At 39.7% G+C, this 20,690-nt stretch overlaps 1 protein-coding gene across 1 annotated transcript in view; it reads right to left on the reverse strand.

Annotated features, from left to right (window-relative positions):
* Nucleotides 1-20,690, reverse strand: part of Tmem245 (transmembrane protein 245) — a 65,927-nt gene that overhangs the window by 26,080 nt on the left and 19,157 nt on the right. The window contains exons 8-12 of the mRNA XM_055605278.1: nucleotides 16,243-16,347; nucleotides 12,440-12,522; nucleotides 11,031-11,121; nucleotides 3,414-3,512; nucleotides 1,446-1,577 (exon numbers count right to left, since the gene is read on the reverse strand). Of these exons, the coding sequence (XP_055461253.1) occupies nucleotides 1,446-1,577; nucleotides 3,414-3,512; nucleotides 11,031-11,121; nucleotides 12,440-12,522; nucleotides 16,243-16,347 (510 nt within the window). The remainder of the gene's footprint in view (nucleotides 1-1,445; nucleotides 1,578-3,413; nucleotides 3,513-11,030; nucleotides 11,122-12,439; nucleotides 12,523-16,242; nucleotides 16,348-20,690) is intronic.

The following is a 20,690-nucleotide window of genomic DNA, read 5'->3' on the forward strand; positions in this document are numbered from 1 at the left end:
CACAGGCGGACATCACCTACCTTCCTTAATCACTCTCTACTTCATGTTTTGATCCACAGTCTCTTACTGCACCTGGAATGCATTGGTTCCGAGAGACTGGCTGTCCAGCAATGCCCCAGAATCTACCTGTCTGTGCAATCTTCCCCACACCCACCCAGCACTGAGGTTACAGGTGTGTCCTACCACCTCCAACTTTTACACACGTGTTGAGGATGTGAATTCAGGTCCTCATGCTTGTGCAGCAAAGACTTTCCACTCAGCCATTTCCTCAGCCCCAGAAAACAGTATTTTAACACACTAAAGTGGACCCTTCGTGCTATCATGAGAAATTATTTAGTGAGTAGATAAACATGCACTCTGACGTTCTGTACTAACACCTTTGAGAAACACTAGGCTAGTAAAAGCAGAGAAAAGAAACTACCAAAACAAAACAGCTGGGCACACTGTCACATGCCTGCAATGCGAGATACACGGGAAACTAAGGCAGGAGGACTGCTTGAAGCCATGAGTTCAGGGACAGCCTGAGGAAAATAGTAAGTGCCTACTCCTTAATTAAATAAGCTATTAATTCCGCTCAGCTGAATGAGAGGAAAGGAGGCATGTGAGTACAGGGAGGTGGCTGAGGGAGCTGTGAGAAACCCCAAGAAAAGTGTCAGAGAGCACTGAAGGCTTGGGAGAAAGTCACGTCTTTACCTTCATCTTCCATATTTGGAAGCCAAAAGATAATATCTAAAATGGTAAAACAAGAAAGAGCAATGTAAACATCACCTTAGCAATCCAGACGAAAACACCAGAGAAGGCTGTCCTGTAGAGACAGCTAGTCCCGGCCCGGTGTGTGGAGACACAGGTAGTCCTGCTTTCAGCTATGCTCACGGATCACTTCACTCAATTTAAATTTCTTAAAACTCGATTTAATTTGATAAAAGTCACACGTTTATTCACAAGGAAAATCTTCTCTGTGAAGAGTCACATGCCAAGACTCCTGACAAAATCAGCTCTGGGCATGAAGAGAGGCGAATAACACTGAGAAGTGGTGTAAGGATGCAGGGTGGGGGAGCACGGCAGGAGTCAGTGGAAAGCAGCAGTCTAAGCCTTCACAGTCGGTCCCTACAATATAACTGGACCCCTAATTCCAAACTGTCTCTAGCTCAGAATGCCAGCTTAGGGATCAGCTCATCCCTGAGGGATGAGGACACCCATCTAAGACCCTGTCTGCCCACAGGCTTGCTCACGTGCTTCAGGATTCAACATTTCTCAGGTGTTCTTACCCCACCTGCAAACATCAGGCAAGTCCAACCTGACTACAGCTTCTGGATAGCTTTCTAGTGTAAAGTTCTCAAAGCCTGTACATTCCACAGTACTAAAAACAGGGGAGCTGAAGACACTGATGAAATTACTTCTGTTTACTTCCTAAGTTTAGTTCAACCATAACCACTATGTCTTACCGAAAGAAAAGTCTCAATGTTCTCATGAACGAAGGAGGCAATATCTTGCCAGTCCAGAATATCTCCCAGCCAGCTGTTCTGACGACTCACGTGCATCTTGTGCCCTTTGTGCCTTCCAGAGTGTGTCACGTTCTATGAAAAAGCAAGGTCATGACATGTGAAATTCCCATTTTAATGCATCCAAAGAATAAATGCCTCTTTTGTTTTCCACCTTCTTCTAATACTTCAGTAAGTACTCACCTATAAAAATCCTTGCAAATATAAAACATTAAGTTAAAGCCAGTATTTCTGCATTCTCGTTCTAGGCTCTGTGTCTGTGAAACACGTGTTTCCCTCCTAAACACTTATGAACTCACAGTACTCCTTCCTTATTTCCCTCAGCACTTCTACCTTTTCTTGGTTTCCTACCTTTCCCTCTTTTTCCTTTCTCAATCATTTACACAAGGCAAGAACAAAGAGAGACTATGAAAAGAACCAACAAGATGGAGGGAGGCATCTGATTTGTCTACCTGTCTGGAAGAAATTTACATGGGCAGGAAACACTGAATTTGAAAGGGAAATGAATTTAAAAAATGAGGTTATAAATCAGAGGCAATTTCTTAACATTTATGTGCCCTTCCATTCTTTCAGCTTTGAGCACAGCACACTATGTCAGTCAGATACGCTGTGGGAGGGGGGGGAGGGGGACACCACACTTTCCCATGTACAGATCCGTGCATGAGACTCTGGAACCCCAACAACAACAAAAATGGGACTCAAACATGGTGAGTGGCAAGATCCAGAGCAAGCACAAGAAACTAATAACACCTTTCTAATTGCTTAGCTCCTCAGACAGAATCAAAGATAAGATACTTTATCTCATAACCCACTATTAGCTTTAACTCTCAAGCCTTTACCACAGAAGTCAATATTATTCCCTCAACTCATCTCAGGGCAAGACTGTCACTAAGCAAGAAACTCAAACTCAGCCACCTTCCTCTTGCATGTTCCTCTTCTCTTTAAGTTAACCCTAGGAGAAAACAACCAGCTCTGGCCACTATTCATGCACCATGGCTCTCAGCAGCCCACCAGACATGGCATATACACCAGCTCGGCAGTATCCACAGCTTTCCAAACTACCGTTTGAACTCAATGGAAACCATACTTGTTCTAGCATAAATTCTAAAGTAACTTTAGGTAAGTGTAAGCAACACAAAAAAGCTGACTACAAATGAAAGTCTCTGAAGTTTAGATCTATTTCTGTCTCCTCAAACAGAAAGGTCTTCGATGTCTAGAATTCGCCAGTTCCTAACAATAACCACTAGCTACATGTGGCTACCAAACACTTAAAACATGGCTCACACTAAATTTTAGCTGTGCTGCCGGTGCAAAATGCACACAATAGAGTTCAAAGACTTAGATGTTTTAGGCAAATAAAATATTGAATTTTTTTTTATTTGGTATATACTGAAATCACAGTGGGAACTGAATTAGTGAAAAATAATATTAAAATTAATCTCATCCATTTTAGTTATTTAATATTATTGTTTAGTTATTTACTGCAGTTATTAGAAAAATTAATATAAACATGTAGTTTGCAGAAACTTGGGGTGTTAATAACTTAGTAGTAGACCATGTGCTTATTAACACATGAGACCCCAGGCTCAATCCCTATCACCATATATACATAAATAAATAGATGTGGCTTGCATTCTGCCTGTACTGCACAGAGCTACTGCAGAGGAATTGCTATGAGCAACGCATGGAATACTGATATCCCAGAGAGATCAACAGGTTCTGACAAAGAGAGGAGCTGCCAGTGGAAGCTGACACTGACCAAAGGCTTAAGTTATTGCTGCTGGAAAAGTTAAACCAAATGAAACTCCAAACATAAAAAACATGAGTCTATAAAATCCTATAGACCCAATTAGTCTATAAAGCAAAACAGTGTTATCATTACCATGAAAACTATTAGCTAAAAGCACTTACCTTTACAAACCAAGAGTGATACAGTCTGTCCCACAGTTCTAGAACTTGTTTTTCAATCACAGCTGTATTGTTCACCTTATCTCCTAGAATTTTGTGAAGCTAGAAAAAAAATACAGGTATAATCAGATTAATATTCTAAGTAACAATTCAGTATGGCTAATACATGCTAAGTCTTTATTTGTCCCAAATTAAAGTATTAAAATATTCAACTTAATCAAATTAAAGTATTCAACTACTTAAAAATCTCTAGCCATATTATGTTATTTTTTTAAAAGACGCCTCCATGTTCTAGTAAATCCCCCATCTCATCCTACCATTTCTTCTCTTCTTAGGTCTTAGGGCACAAGAGAACAATACAAATGAAAACATACTTAATGATCTATTTGATCTTAATCTGCACAGAGGAAAAACATTTTCCCTGCAAGCCTAGAGCTGATCTATTACTCCTCTTCTATTATTAAGGCTTACCATGAGACTCTTAAGTAAAATTCAGAACCTAACTTATGAGCACAAATTTCTGAGTCTTCTGAGACAGGCGAGACTGGCAGAACAGGCTTCTGGAAACCTGACACAGAGCAGTACAACTTATACTCACTGTAGTACCTCATCCTATTTCCTTATTAGAGCCATTTTTAAAAGTCAGGGGAGACAGCTCAGTGAGAGATCACTTGCCTAGAACATGCAGCATCATGATTCAATCCCTATCACAGGCAATAAATAAATAAATAAATAGATAAATGATTTTTCTGTGTGTAAGTGTATAGGTAGGCAAAAGTACATATGCACAAAAGTGTGAAAACCAAAGGTGGATACCGGGTGTCTCCTTCAGTCACTCTCCACTTTACTTTTTGAGACAAGGAATATCAGTAAATCTGAAGCTCACCAGATTCACCTAGACTGGCTGGTCAGCGGCCCACGGATGCTCCTGCCTCTATCCCCCAGCACTGGGATTACAACATGATCACATTGGCGTTTTCTTTTGTTCATTTGTTTGGAGACAGAATCTCTTCCATTTGTAGTCCAGGCTGATCTCTAATTCACAGAGATCCACCTGCTTCTGCCTCCAGAGTACTGAGATTAAAGTTGTGGGTCAGGTTCATTTACATGGGTGCTTGGACCAAACTCAGGTCCTCACAAACATTTTACAAACTGAACCAACCATCTCCCTAGGTCCAAAACACAGGTTTAAAAAAACAAGCATTGGTTTGTAGTTCCACTTTCTTAAAACAGCTGCTTCCATTTTTTCCATTTCTTCAATAACTTCCTCTCCATTTACAAACATGAAATTTAAAGTCTGCACTTAAAAAGAAATCTAGAAGTCTGTATATAACCTAGAACCCCTGTCCAGATGTAGCCCATCGCAGCTCAGTATCCAAGTGAGTTCCCTAGTTAGGGGAACAGGGACTGTCTCCAACATGAACTCAATGGCTGGCTCTTTGTCCCCCCATCCCCACCCCAAGGGAGGCACAGCCTTGCCACACCACAGAAGAGGACACTGTAGCCAGTCCTGAAGAGACCTGATAAGCTAGGATCAGATGGAAGGGGAGGAGGACCTCCCCTGTCAGTGGACTTTGAGAGGGGCAGGGAGGAGATGAGAGAGGGAGGGGAGGATTGGAAGGGAATGAGAGAGGGGGCTACAGCTGGGATAAAAAGTAAATAAACTGTAATTAATACAAAAAATAATAAAAATTTAATTAAAAAAAATCTATGTTTTTTGAATCATAAGCATTTCACCTCTAGTGTGTGTAACCTTACATTCAGTGGTTTCTTATTCATTTATTAAATTCATTCCTACTTAATCACTATTTACAGGAGGAAATACAAACAGTCCCAATTTTTAAGGCCGTCAACATCTTTACATAAAATTTATGCTTCACATCACCAATTGCAGAAAAAAGAAAGAAAGAAAGAAAGAGAGAGAGAGAGAGAGAGAGAGAGAGAGAAAGAAAGAAAGAAAGAAAGAAAGAAAGAAAGAAAGAAAGAAAGAAAGAAAGAAAGAAACAGGCGTCAAGGAAGATAATGATGTCAACTACACCCTGCCCAACAACTTTCTAAGGCGTTGTATAAATAATACTTTTCAAGCACTGTATGAATACCAATTTTCCCAAGGCATTACGAATCAACTAAAAGCCTTAAAGATAATTTAGCAGACCTTAAATGAGAACCAATTATTTGCTCTTCATTCCTTTAATAAGAGTGCTAGTTCTCCAAACCGGTTTATAATATACACTTAGGTACTTTTTGCCCTGCTGCTGTTGGCCTTATAAACCTAAGGTAGTTACCACCCATATCTGGTGCAAATAGCCAACCTTTGATTAAAATGATCTGCTCATAAGCCAGACACAAATTATTCATGGTGAATATAAAAGGCACCCATCTCTGAAATGCACTTTATAACTTTAAGTGGCTTTTATCCACACTGTGTGATCTTTACAGCCACCCACGAGTGAAGAGAAAATGGCGTTGTGGCTGGTGGAGTAACTCAATGGACTACACTCATGACATCCTAGGCTCAGATCAGCACCTCAAAGATGCCGTCAGTGTGGGAAGAGAGTTTCAAAGTGTCTATGGAAGTTTAAGGTCACAGTTAAGTATGCATAGCCAGTACTAAAACTAACATAGGGCATGGAGGTGTATCCCAGCAAGCCCAGCATTAGGGAGGCTGATACAGGTGAATTCTAAGTTCCAGGCCAGGCTGCTCTATACAGTGAGACTGTCTCATAAAACGAAGAGTTCTCTAATGTTCTTTCAAAGTATAGCATGTGTGACCTGAACACACAAAGAACCCCTTACAGAAGATGCCAAGCACAGACACATACCCCCTTTGGTTACTTCTCTTAGGACTCCTAATACCAATTCTCTATGTCAACTTCTGAGATTCCCCTAGCCAGAGAAGGCCTACAGAGGTTAGTCAGCCTCTGGAAGACATTATCCACAGAGCAGCAATCTACTGGCACCTGACTCCCAGTAGAACAATGAATGATTCTAAAACACCATGGTTAAAAAATAATGTTGTATAATTGTACAATGTGTTGTAAAACCCACTACAAACCCATGGTGCTGCCAACCCAGCAGACGTCAGCCAGAGACTTGGAACACCATCCTCCTATGCTACAATGTACAATGCAAACATTAGTACTACTGTCAGCAGACTCACTAAAGCCTGGTGCAGATTCACTAAAGCCTGGGTACCGTTTAGAGTCCTCTGCTTCACTGTGTCACTCTCTGCTGCAGCCATCCTGCCTTCACACTAGCTCAACCCTTTAACCACATGTACTCACAACCACTCAGAACTTTTGAAGGATTCTTTTGAATGATTTTTGTCCATGCTTCTTTCCCCAGACCTTCACCAACCACTTTCTCATTGGTGTCTTGGTAGGAATGCTGCTTCCTTAGAAAACTCTTTGAACATTTAACTAAAACATCACCGTGATTCACTCTTTACCATACACTCCTAAGTACGTTTGGGGAAAAAAATGTTACGTTTGGTTTTCAATACAGGGTTTCTCTGTGTAAGCCTGGTTGTCTTGGAACTCCCTCTGTAGACCAGGCTGGTTTTGACCTCTGCTGGGATTAAAGGTGTGTGCCACCATGCCCAGCTGAGTACCTAAAATTTTTATTTGTTTATATGCTTAATACTCATCTCCTCTCACCAATGTTATTCTAGTAGGCTATAAACTCTGGCTCCCTGCTCATTCAGCAAGGAGTAAACTGTGTATGCACTGGTGCTTTCTTCACTGAGGGTCATGGCAGAAGGAAAGAGGAAACAGCACTGATTCTTCTGTTGTCCAAGCATAGCACACACCAAACAGAAAGGATAGCTCAAACAAAGACAATAGATAAGGCCTGAACAGAAAACAAACTGGATCTGGGAAGCAGGCTGGGGGAAAGACACCTTCAACCTTCAAGGTTTTCTCTGATTTTACCAAAATTTAATGAGGGAGGTGGGGGTGCTTTCGAGATAGCTCAGCAGTTAAGAGCAGTGGCTGCTCTTCCAGAGATCCTGGGTTCAATCCCAAGAACCACATGGTGGCTCACAACCACCTATAATGGAACCTGCTGGCGTCCTCCGGCACACAGGCATACATGCAGACAGAGCATTCATATACATGAATAAATAAAACACAAAACAACAACAAAAAAAAAAAAACACCACCCTCCCTCTTTTCTAGGCATGGCAGTTTTTCCTAGCTTCAGCCATTTCTAGACTTTAGCTCTCTCAATGCACTTCTTAATGATTCTTAGCTACTTAACATTTAATGCTCAGTAAACTCAAACCTCTGGCTTCAATGTATTTTTAAGAACTGCATTAAGGCATAATTCACACCTTGCAATTCCCCCAGTTTAGTAGACCAGCCAGTCTTAAGAATATTTATAGCTATTTAACAATTACAATTAATTTTCACTCTTAGTAATCACTCCCATTCCCCCTCATAGTCACCCACTCCTGGGACCCTCCACTCTATTTTCTGTTTACAGATTTGCTACTTCTGGATAGTCTGTGTAAATGAAATCATACACATGGCTCATCATCTATTTATTGCTGTAACTACTGTGTATGTTCAGAGGGGTGCCATGCATATATGTGGATGTTGGAGTTGGTTTTCTTCTTCCACCGGGTGGTTCTAGGACTCAAACTCAGGTCATCAGCTGGCACAGCAAGTGCTTCACCCAAGCCACCTCGCCAACCGATGACTAGTAGTGATTTTACTTAACACTGTATTTTCAAGGTTAACACGCTGTAACATTTATCAGAATTTCATTTCATCAAACTTGTCATCTTAACAGCAAACACTCAAAAGCTGTCCTATGATCTTGGCACATCCATCCACCCACTCTCCTTCCCTCCCTCCCTCCCTCTCTCTCTCTCACACACACACACCTCTATCCCCCCACCTCCCCTCAACACAAGCATGTACAGTTATATAGTCACATCTCTCTCACACACACATGAAATAAATTTACCACATTAGGCTAGCTATCTACCAGCTGAGGGAAATCTGATGGATACATATATATATATATATACACACACACATATATATATACACATATATATACATATATATACATACACTATCCTTCTGTCTTTTAAGTCAGAAGCATAAATATATTGTAACTTTTGATACCAATGTCCTCAACCGTCTTCACTTTTAGCCTCTTGCATGAGAGGCTACACAGCTATGTCTTCTGTAACTAAATCTGAAATTTATTTTTTAGTCTAAGATGTGTTATTTACCAAAATTTGCTTTATCTTCTTAGTCAGAATAAAAACTTCTCTCAAATATTTCTCCCAAGAAAGTAATCAGAATAAAATGTCATCACTTTTTTGTAAAATAACACATGTATAAAAAAAAAGCTGCAAGCTCTTTGCAGGAGCTGACTCTTCCTCCTGTGACAGTTTTAATATCTGTATATATATATTTATCTTTTGCTTGCTCAACATATTTTTTCCAATAGCATCATGTGCCAATTAATCATATTGTCTTGGAGAGACATAAGAGGACCAACTGACAAACTTTCTCTCAATTTTCAATGATTCAATCTTTGACTAGCAAATAGGAATGCATGTATATAAAGCCTTTTTTCATAATTTGGGATGTTAACTCTTTTATTTTTTTCTTTGTTTGTTTGTTTGTAGAGACAGAGTTTCTCTGTGTAGCTCTGACTGTCCTGGAACTCCCTCTGTAGATCAGGCTGATCTCAAACTCAGGTTTGCCTGCCTGTACCTCCCAAGTGTCAGGCATAAAGGCGGTGAACCACCACTGCCTAGCAATTTTATTATTTTTTAAGATGTTTTTATTTTATGAGCCTGCATTTATAAATGTGCACCAAGTGCATGTCTGGCGCTTGCTGAGGTCAGAGAGGGTATCAAATCTTCTGGACTGGACTTACAGAAGGCTGTATGCAGTATGCAGATACTGAGAACTGAACCAGGTCCTCTGCATAAGCAGCAAGTGCTCTTGAGCACTCTCAAGCTATCTCTCCAGAACTGCTTTTGAGTTTTAAACAAGAAATTAATTGCTCATGCAATTTTGGGGATACAACATTCAGTGACCTCAGTCTTGTCAATCTTTGTATGATCCTAACTACTTAGGTATATGAAGGCTAAAAATTAACTGCATTCTATGGGCAATAGTTGATGAGGGATACACCCCAAATCCATACTTAAAAAAAGCTACTCTTTAAATCCAAAAACTGTGGGGTTTTTTTTTTCTCCATCACTTTCCCTTCACAAGGCTCTATCCCTTTAGCCACGTTCATCTCAAACACAAGCACCCTCATGCGTCTGTATCTTCACTCCCATAAATAACTTTTTAAAAATACATTCTTCCTTGAGCTGCCATTCCTTCTATGTTTATCTCAAGTACCACCCAGAAGCACTTACTCTAGCTCCAGCCAGATACACACTGGCAGAAAACTCCATCAGAAAGAAACAAAGAGGACCCGGGGTAAGATGATCAATCCTCACTTAGAAAGACAAATGGGATGGACATTGGAGGTAGGAGAAAACAAGTAACAGGACAGGAGTCTACCACAGAGGGCCTCTGAAAGACTCTACCTAGCAGTGTATAAAAGCAGATACTAAGACTCATAACCAAACCTTCGGCAGAGTGCAGGGAATCATATGAAAGAAGGGGTAGTTAGTAAGACCTGGAGAGGACAGGAGCTCCACAAGGACCAAATATATCAGGGCACAGGGGTCTTTCATGAGACTGTTTCTCCAACCAAGGACCATGTATGGATATAACCTAGAACCCTTGCCCGGATATAGCCCATGGTAGCTCAGTATCCAAGTGGGTTCTCTAGTAAGGGAAACAGGGACTATTTTTGGCATGAACTCAAGGGCGAGCTCTTCGACACCTCCACCTCCGAGGGAAGAGCAGCCTGGCTAGGCTACAGAAGAGGACATTGTAGTCAGTCCTGAAGAGACCTGATAAGCCAGGGTCAGATGGAAGGGGAGGAGGTCCTCCCCTATCAGGGGACTTGGAAAGGGGCGAGGAGATGAGGAAAGGAGGGTGGGGTTAGGAGGGAATGAAGGAGGGAGCTACGGCTGGGATACAAAGTAAATAACCTGTGATTAATATAAAAAATAAAAAATTAAAAAAAAAGAAAGAAAGGATTTGGTGTTAGTCACCAGTGTGGAGCAAATGCACCACATGGCCGTCTGGATCTGCTGAGCCTGTCAATCCTGTTTTCTCAGCTGGAAGGCAAGTAAACTAGTTCAAAATACTACAGGAAGAGCTGACTGTTAAATAAATGAAACTGGAAGCTGCCTACCATAGCGGGCAGCAGATACAGGATTCAACATGCTGGCACAAATTCTTTTTCCTCCACAAAGCCTTATTTGGCCACTCAAATTCCGTGATCGTTCTATCCTAACGCACAAACAAATCAGATCTACCTTAAAAGAGAACAGCCAACCCCTCAAGACTGTTCAGGCTACCAGCACTGTTCATGTGATATCCTAGAGTCTGATTCTGCTTTATGGCACTTGCCCACCTGTATACTTAAATGCATTTCAAAGAGAATCTTTGCGTATCTTCTATCAAAGGTAGAAGTAGCTCCTGTACAAATCCTGCACGGAAAAAGGCACAAGAAAAGTTCACTCCTCACCTTGTGAGTTATCCATTCCCGTCCATACTGATACACATTGTTAGCTGCAGAATTAAGGGCTCTTTGGACCACCTGAGCCTCTGGAAGCCAACTGATAGAAAAGATAAAAATAGACAATTGAAAAAGCCCATTTTCAGTATATTCTTTTAGAAGTAAAGCTACTAATAACAAGTTATTGATCAATCACTCACACAGACATGATGCCCAAGCGCAATGATCCTAATCCTGAGTTATATAATTTATCTTCCAATTCCCCATAAGATCTAGACCTGCCTTGCCTCCTTAATCCTTAGCCTCATTTTCATTCTGCTCTTCCTGGTTCCGCTGTCCACACATGCCCTAGGTCACCAACCTAGTAACAGAGGACATAGTTCTGAAGCACTGAGTTATTCAACATCTAAGAAGATTCTCAAAGTGTGGGTCATGGACAACCAGCACCCAACCTGCCTGGAAGCCTATTAGAGATGAAAATGCTTGAGCCCAATCCCAGACCTGAAAGAGAATTGTGGACCCTAAGGGGCCCTGCAAATGTCTGAGACCCACAAGTCTAAAGAAGTGCAGAACTGAGGAAGAATTCAGAAACTGAGAGTGAATTAATGATGTTCAATCTTTTATCCACTGATATTTTGATGTGGAGTCTCTTCACAAAGCTACAGCCATGCAAGTACAGTCTTCAGATTTCATTCGTTCTGCAGTAAGAGGCCTCCCCATGTTCTTATAGCTAAGGAGGCTGCAAAATACACCTTCATCAAGACTTTACACATACCTAAGGCCTTCTAAATCCCAGAATTACTTTATTTCCCAGACTGTCCATCAGTGTTATATACCAGATACTGAAGCTCACAAATGTAATAGTTCTGCCTTCAATTGCCTATGATTCATGCTGAAAGACCAAAGCAACAATACTTAGGTGTTTATTTTCCTGAGGCTCAAACATGATGCATGCTACCAAGCTGACACATGGAAAACAGTATTATAAAGTCAACAGCCTCAATTCTTAATGGCTTTGTGGGTTATATACATACAAAATGATCACACCAAGAAAGCTGATAGTGTCAGTGACCCTAAAAGTTAAGATATCTAGAAAAATGTCTTTCATAAGGAGAAAAAAATAATAGAAAATGTCAATAAATTAAAAAGTAGAGCCAGACATTAGGACATGCCTGTAATCTCGGCACTTAGAAGTCTGAGGCAAGAGTGTTTCTTCTGTCAGTCTGACCTTCACAGTGCTATCAGAAACTGTCCCTAAGCTTAAGCACCTCCTCAGCACAGTACTCTAGTTTATCAAAGCTTTGGCAAACTGTATCTCTTCTCTACCAAGGTAGCTGCATTGATGAATGCTGTTCCATGCAATCAGAGGCTGAAGCTAAGTCAGCCATGCATTTTTTCTTCTAAAACAGTATTCTTACTTTGCCCACTCGGGGTGATTTGCCAGAGTTTCATTAATCAGATTACTTGTGACTTCAATCATGTGTACACTCTCTTGATGTACCTGAAATATAGGTAAAAAGAGGGAAAAAAAAAGTAAGTAATAAACCTAATTCAAAATGTCTTTTTCTACTTTTATAGAATCAAATAATAATATGCCTTGGTTTTTATTAATTTAGAAGTGAGTACTTACAAGTTGCTATATAATGTCCTATGATATACATAACCTTCCCTGCTTCAAGAAATTCAACAATCTGCCTAAAAAACCAATCCAAACACTTAACTCATAGACATAAAAAACCAGTTTCCATGAACAGACATAAGTACAGATTTTGTGCATGCTTATCTTCATATGCAAAGTTCATACCAAAACTTTGAGCTAATACAGTGTGTGCAGGATGAGATACACAGGAAACTAAAGCACTGAGTATGGCTCTACATATAGAAAAGCCATCGAGTACTAAAGCTCAATTTGCCTGTTGTGGTGGTTTGAACCCCATAGGCTCATATATCTGAATGCACAATCATCAGGGAGTGGCACTATTTGGATTAGAAGATGTGGCCTTGTTAGAGGAAGTGAGCCACTAGTGGTGGGCTTTGAGGTTTCAAAAACCCACACCAGGCTCAGGCTGTCTTCCTGCTGCCTGTGGATCAGGATGTAGCTCTGTGCTACTGCTCCAGCATAATGTCTGCCTGCACACCACCACGCTCACCAGCATAATGCCAATGGACTAGGCTCTGAAACTGTAAGCAAACCCCCAACAAAATGCTTCCCTCTGCCAGACTTCCCTTGATAACAGTGTCTCTACACAGCAATAGACCAGTGACAAAGGCACTTTCCCAAATAACTAACAAAATGAGGGAGATAAAGATAGGATAAACAAGTCAAGGAAATTATTTTTTTCTTTACCACTTTAGTTCACCTAAACTTTACACTTTTTAGAAGCTGCAAAGTGCTATTTAATATATCTAAAAGTTAAAGCTTTAATCTATCACAATTTACTTCAAGCTAATACTGACATGTATCTGAAGTAACTGCTAATCAATACAGCTCCATTTTTGCAGTCCTTTCTTTGTACTGTGCTATACTATGTATATATAACATAAACAAATAGTTCATCTTTACATCACAAAGTCTAGAACAATGTACCACAAGTTTTCTTTAAATAGTTACATTATTTTAAAAAACTAAAAGAACACAGAGAAAAGTATGTAACTTCTCCATATGCCCTCCTGGTACCCTATTCTCTCCTATGGAACCATGGAATCCGTAGTCCTTTCTCTTCAACTGAAACTCATTTTTTGGTTTGTGTCTGTTTGTTTTAAAGATAAGGTCTGACTGGATGACTGGTGTGCTCCCACATTATTTTAACTTTCCTGTATGTGCACATCTGCCATCCATGAATTCTCTCCATTTTAATTTATCTGGAAATGGTTTTATTTTTGCCTTTAATTTTTGAAGGTAAAGAGAATCAGGTGGAAACTAAAGCCAGTGTCTTGGGCATACTGGTTAAGAGCTAGGCAACATTGCCATCCTTCTAGCTCCTTGACCTTTATTTTAAAGAACAGATCCAATAAACATAAAATTCTTGGCTGTCAGGCTTCTTGTTCTTCAGCTTTAACTTCATCCCTATGATTTTTCATATGACTGTTCAGTCCAATAGTTTTGTTCCCCGTGTGATGTGTTTTTTTCCTTGAAGAACAGTAATGGCCACGTCGTGTCGGAAGGAGCATTCCACAACAGACACCAATAACACAGGCAACAAAGTAAAGTAGACAAATTAAGACTGCACCAGACATGCAAAGAACAACTCCTTCAGAAAAAGCTGCAGAGTTTTGCTGCAGAGTAACCCAAAACCAACATGACTCTGGAATTTCCTAGCTGGTCATTTTTCAATGGCTTTGAGTGGCATTGGTAAGAACTTGATAGTTTTATTCTTGTTTTCTGTGGAGAAGAAACTATGTGACGGCATTGGTCTGCTGTTGTCCCTAGGATATACTGGCAAGGTCAAAACAAAAGGATTTCTCTGACAAGCAGACATGTGACCAAAGTATATTCAAGACTGACCCTGAAGCTCTTCAGTGAGCACAGAATTATCACTTATTAGAACAGAAAAACTATGACAAGCACAGTCTCTGCTGTTAAATCTGAGGTACCTAGTAGACACTCAAGTGGATACTATCTTGGTATTTAAAAAAACTTATATGTATACTGGAAGAAAAATGAGCCAAATACCCAATAGGGCTCCCTTAAAAGTTCAGTCCACTTCAATCCTAGACAAGACTGACATGGTTCAATACCCACAAATGAAGCTGAAGGAAGCAAAAACTCACTGCGCCATGGAATAAATAAACAACTTGACAGATGAGCACAAGTGAGACAGGCAGGTAGAAAGACCACACACAAAGAAACAGAGAAGAACAAAAGGACAGAAAACTGAAACAGAATTCTCACAGATAGCCTCTGTGAGAACTAGGACTGCATAACAGCAATCTTGGGTGAAACATGACAAAAACTCAGGAAGGACACATGTCTGTGCAGTTACATGACGTGACTATACATAAAGAACAGAGAAACAGCAGAGATTAAAACAGACAGAAGGACTAACAGACTTGAGTGGTGAGGGGAGAAAGTAAATAAACTATAACAAGCCTGACTTGTTATAGAATAGAACTTCGGAGTGGAAACAGCTCATGAAAAGCACAATACAATACTTCAGCAAACTGTTGCCACTGGATCATCTATTGGTGACAGTTACTAAGGAATCTCTGCAAGACTGTTAGAGAAGTTTTGATAGCCATGATTTCATGTAAACTTTATTCTTCTTGAAAACACAACACCAAAATCTGGAAGTGGAGTCAAAGAGAGTTCAGATAACTAAGGATGAAAACGTACTGAAAGAGTGTAGAAAACTACCCTCAGCAAAGCACACCACCATGACAATAACATGCAGCTGTGCTTTCGGGAATGCCTTTCTCAACGAGATGAAAACAGGAAACAAAACTCAAGCTGGAGCAATCTGAAAAGGAAAAAAATACAGATCCTACGTAAGCCACCGTGTGCCTAGTGAGGCCTCCTTCCCCACTGGGAGGGAAGGTTAGAGGTCACAGCTTTCTGAGAGTCTCCTGCGGGTCTGACTTAAGAACAGCAAAGGCCATGTCATGCCTAGAGGATAGCACTTCAAAACAGACATCAAAAACACAGGTGATGAGGACAACAGGCACATGGGACTTCCTCAGACTTTACCACCCCCACAAGAAGAGCAGTGAGGCAGGGGGAAAGAGCTAATGCAGAGATTCTGAAGATGGTGCAGTGGTGTGCTGTGCTCAGAGGTACTTGGAAGGCTGGGGCAGGAGAGTCACCTCCACCCAGGAGTTTGAGGCCAGTGCCTGCAGCACCACCAGACAGCATCAAGACAGAAGCCCAGGAAGGAGGGAACACTGCACGAACTAGAATAGGAGTCACAAGACTACTTCAGGAACCCCTTATTTTAAGGAGGCTGGTGGAAGGAGAGATTATCTTTAGGATTTTTTTTTTTTTTTTTAATAAAACTGCATTTTCCTCTGAAGACTTGACGACAAAGTAAAATGTGTGCAGGTGAGATTTAAAAAGAAAACATATAGGCAGACTTACAACAAAATTAGTAATGTACAAAATGAAAATGTTTTAGTGGGAGGAGGTACTTCTAATAGGTCAAGTAACATTTTTCTGCTAGCTTCTACATATGCAACTCTAGCAACAGGGACTTCATTTTAACAAGGACACTTGGTAGTTGTACTTTACCTTTGCTGTCAGGAGAAGGGCTAAAAGAAGAGTTCCTATTACTAGCAAGAATATGATGAAAATGCTGATAATTTTATCTAACATCTTCTCCAACCAGATGATCATCTGCATAGAAATAAAAACGGAGATTACTTATCTTCAAATTTCACTTAATAAACACACGTAGGTACTCAAATTCACAAATACAGGATATTTCACATTGCAAAGCAAATGATAGCATACTGATTAAAGCAGTAAAAGCTATAAGCAACTTTAGAAAATTAAGTATTAATTGCTGCTGTTATGTGAAGAGTTCATTATATTCACAGCTATGGAAAGGAAAGCAGTCAACCAGAACATTATCCACATGTATCCCTGAATTCTCAGGATGCTGCATCTACATTTCAATCTCTTAATTCCTGAGGCCTGGTAAAAACATTCAAAACAAAATAATGACAATCCATCAGTTGAACTCAAGGCTCATGAAGCTGTCTTATCAGTCAGCCAACACAGATGGCTTAAGAGGATGTATGCTCCCTGTGATGGTCATCTCTGCAATCACACAAAAAACAGGAGCAAAGACAGCAGTTACATTCCAACTGCATTTTGCTTTCATTCCATTAGGGTCATAAAGACAGTAATTGTTGATGTATGTAATCCTAAGGCAGCAAGACCAGTGAATTCAGAGTAACAGCTCCTGGGTACCAGGCCTTGGGAGGTCCAGGCAGTTCTACTGAGGTAGATGGTAAGTGAATAGTTTTTTGGTTTTTTTATTTGTTTTGTCGTTTTTGTTTTTTTTTTAAGTGAACATGTTTTTAAGATTTTTAAATATTAAAAAAGCTAAATATGTGTGTTTATTTTCTTGAGGGAGTGCCCCCAGGACTGAAGGTGAGTATGGGAGTCAGAGGGCAATCTGTAAGGGTAGGCTCTCTCCTTTCATCATGTGGCCTTCACAGACTGCACTTAAGTCACTGTCCTAGGCAAAAGGTGTCTTTACCTGATAAGCCATTACTGCCAGCCTCAGGGATTTTGGATTTTAGCTATTTCACAATAAAATGCTTTTCAAGTCCTTCTATTCTACTAGAAGCCTCTATTCTATTTAAAACGTCCGCTTTATGACATGACTCTAACTCAATGAAGTACATTAATCCTCAATAAAGTAGCTGTTCTTTAACCAGTAATTAAAATTATGCTTTCCTTAAAATGTTATTTGATATTCTATCTTTATTAGACCTTCTCTCATCCTTTACCCAATAACCCTACATCTAAAACATTTTGTTTTTAGAATATGTATCAATAAATTTCTACACTTCCTACCTTGCAAAGATACCATTTAAAACTCAAAATTAGACTTAATTAGATCAATAATGCTAATGACCCATATAGCACCCTTCAACCCAAGTATGTGCTATAATACTGCTAAAGTTGTTCCTAATTTAAATTGAAGTTATGGTTTTTATACAGTTAGTCAAATTCCTAAAAGCAACTATTTAAAAAACACTATACTTTTATACTATTTTATTTCTTCACAGGCTGAACTTTCACCTGTCTTCCATGAAGGACACCACCATTCACTTAGTGTCATAGTGAGCTCAGACACAAAAGTTAATCTATAATGTTCACACTCAGAGCTTCAAACAGACGAGTTAAGCTTCAATGCATGCTACCAAAGCATCAGAGACAATGCAGAGATTTATTAAAAAAAAAAAAAAAAAAAAAAAAAAAAAGGAATGACAGGTTTCTAAGGTATGGAAGGTCAGGTGTCTTACTCTGAAGATAAGTTCTAAAATCAATGAACTGAGAAGTTTTACATCAAGCAGCAGCTGGACCTCATTCCTGGGGCAGATCCCCAAGAAAAAGGCTACCTCATTCTTCTGTCTATAGCTCCAAAACCCAGTAAACCAAGAGTATAGGTTGTATAGCAAACACTTAAGTAATTTCAGTGTTACAACCAGACTTGTTCCCAAGAATCACAGTTTGTGAAAGTAATGGAGGAAGTGTCCTTAAAAGCAGATTTTTAAATGAAAATAATCTACTGGAAAAGCATGGAGCCCTAACCTCCTATCAGATAATGTTAACATACAAGCCACAGGATTCCACAGATATGCCCACCAGAATTACACAATTGGACTTAACAGCTTTAAGTGGAGTAGAATCTTCCTAACTCCAAATTTGTCAGAAATTAAGTTCTTGCTTAACTTTGGAGACACTTGCCCTTTCCAACCTGCCACATACTGAAGCATGCTTTTGCAGAGGACCCAGGTTCAGTTCCGAGAACCCACAATGGCAGCTCAATTGTCTTTTAACTGCAGTTCCAGAAGATCCAATGCTCTCTTCTGGCTTCCAGGGGCACCAGGCATACACACACAGAGTATGATACACACACTCTGTGTGTGTATGCCTGGTGCATACATATATACACATATATATGTATGTATGTGTGTATATATATACACACATACACACACACATACATACATACATATACGTTTATGCAGACAAAATAGTCATACACAGTTAAAACAAACAAACAGAACAGAAAAGTTAAATGAAGGAAAAGAAGCAAGTGCTGAGTATGTGAGTGAACAAGGGCAAAGAAAAACACAGACATAGAAAGCTGGTCTCTATAGGAGTGCCAGATGCTCTCTTCCCCATGCTTACTGTGAGCAAAAGCAACAAAACTGTCACCATCACTGCTGGACTGTGGAACACACATGGTCTCTATGAATTTCTCCAGGCCATGCCCAGTTAATAACCTTTAAGGTTTTATTTTTAAAAGAGAAACTTTTAAAATGGTGTACTAAATATTTCAAATATAAAAAGTGGGTACATTTTAAAAACTTAATTACACCAAGCCCTACTCTGAAACTTCTAAGAAAACTGGCTTTGCTTATCAAGCCATTAAAAAAGTATCATATACCCTTATGCACTTCTGTAGATTGTACACAGAAATGCAGACAACTGCATTCTAACTATACACCAATGCTTTGAACATGTTATACGAAATGAAAGCCTGCAGTTACTTGATCTCTTGCAATCTTTTAACACTAACTCTGCTTTTCAGCTATACATTAATTAGGCTCATAAATTAGATTTTCTCACTCATTAGTCCACCTAGGGTAGATCAAATTAAACTTAAGAAACTTAATTCTTCTTTCTCCTTATCTTAAGGATAATTCATTCCAATACACACCAACTGGAGAAACATACAGAATCACTTACTTTGATTAAAGTTAACAAAATGTGTGTTATACTTGCTATATCTTATCTAAATATCTAGATATAGATAGGTAGATAGACAGACGGACAGGCAGCCAGACAAGGATTATACTTACACTTATGTCCTGACTCTAGTTTATAGGGATGTATCTGTGTGGGATGTAGTAGACCATATATTTTACACATTGTTTACTTCCAGTCCTGTTTAAAACCTTAGGTGTTGTCAAGTCTCCCCATTTCTTCTTTTCAGTGGGGAGGGAGGAGAGAGCAAATTCTGCTCACATTTAAAAGTCCTATCTGGATCTAGCAGTACATGACAGCCTGTCATGCTCATGGCCTGATTTTCACCCTCAGCACCACAAAAACTGAATAAGTTAATGAATACAAATAAGTAAATAAAAACTGAAAATCAAAATATGTAACTCTGACCTACTTCCACATCTTTAAAGCTTGTTATAACATTTTATGAACCTGAGTCTTGCTTGTGTTTAAACAGGATACGCATACATGATGTTACCTCATGCAAACCTATCCTATGGATTTGAAAGCCAGTCAAACACAGCTCTTTCTTGACTAAATGCCAAAGGCACAGCATTCCTCATATTTGTAGCTTGGCCTTAGGATTTATCTGAAATGTGCTATTACAATGCCATTCCCATCATGAAAAGCAATTCCTACAGACGAGTTCTATATGACTTATGAAATACAATACTAGATGTTACAGGCCACGACTACAGGCTGTCTTAGATAACAAAAATCTGTTTCTGGGATAATGGAATTTCCCTAGTTAATTTCTGTCAAGAGGGTCACTTGAGAAGAGGGAACCTCAAATGAGAAAATGTCCCCACCAGACTGGTTTGTAGGCAAGCCTGTGGAGCATTTTCATGATTAATGATTGAAGTAGGAGGGCCCAACCCACTGTGGGTGGTGCCATCCCTGGAGAGGTGGTTCTGAGCAAGGCAGGAGGAACAAACCGGAAAGCAGTGCTCCTCTATGATCTCTACTTCTGTTCCTGCCTGAGTTCCCTGCAAGATGGACTGTTACTGACACATGTGAGCTGAAGTAAGCCCTTTCCTCCAAAGTTGTATTTTACCACAGCAATAGAAGCCCAAGCTAAAACAATTAAAAAAAAAAAAAAGGTCAAAATTACTAGCCAAGAGATAACACAAATTCAACAAGTGTTTTACAGAATTGTCAGTTTTTAAAGCTTCTTGTGTCATCCATAGAAAAAGTAGCAATAAAGAGTTTCT

Source organism: Psammomys obesus, unplaced genomic scaffold (genome assembly GCF_907164565.1).
Source record: "Psammomys obesus unplaced genomic scaffold, mPsaObe1.curated_primary_1811, whole genome shotgun sequence".
Taxonomy (NCBI): domain Eukaryota; kingdom Metazoa; phylum Chordata; class Mammalia; order Rodentia; family Muridae; genus Psammomys; species Psammomys obesus.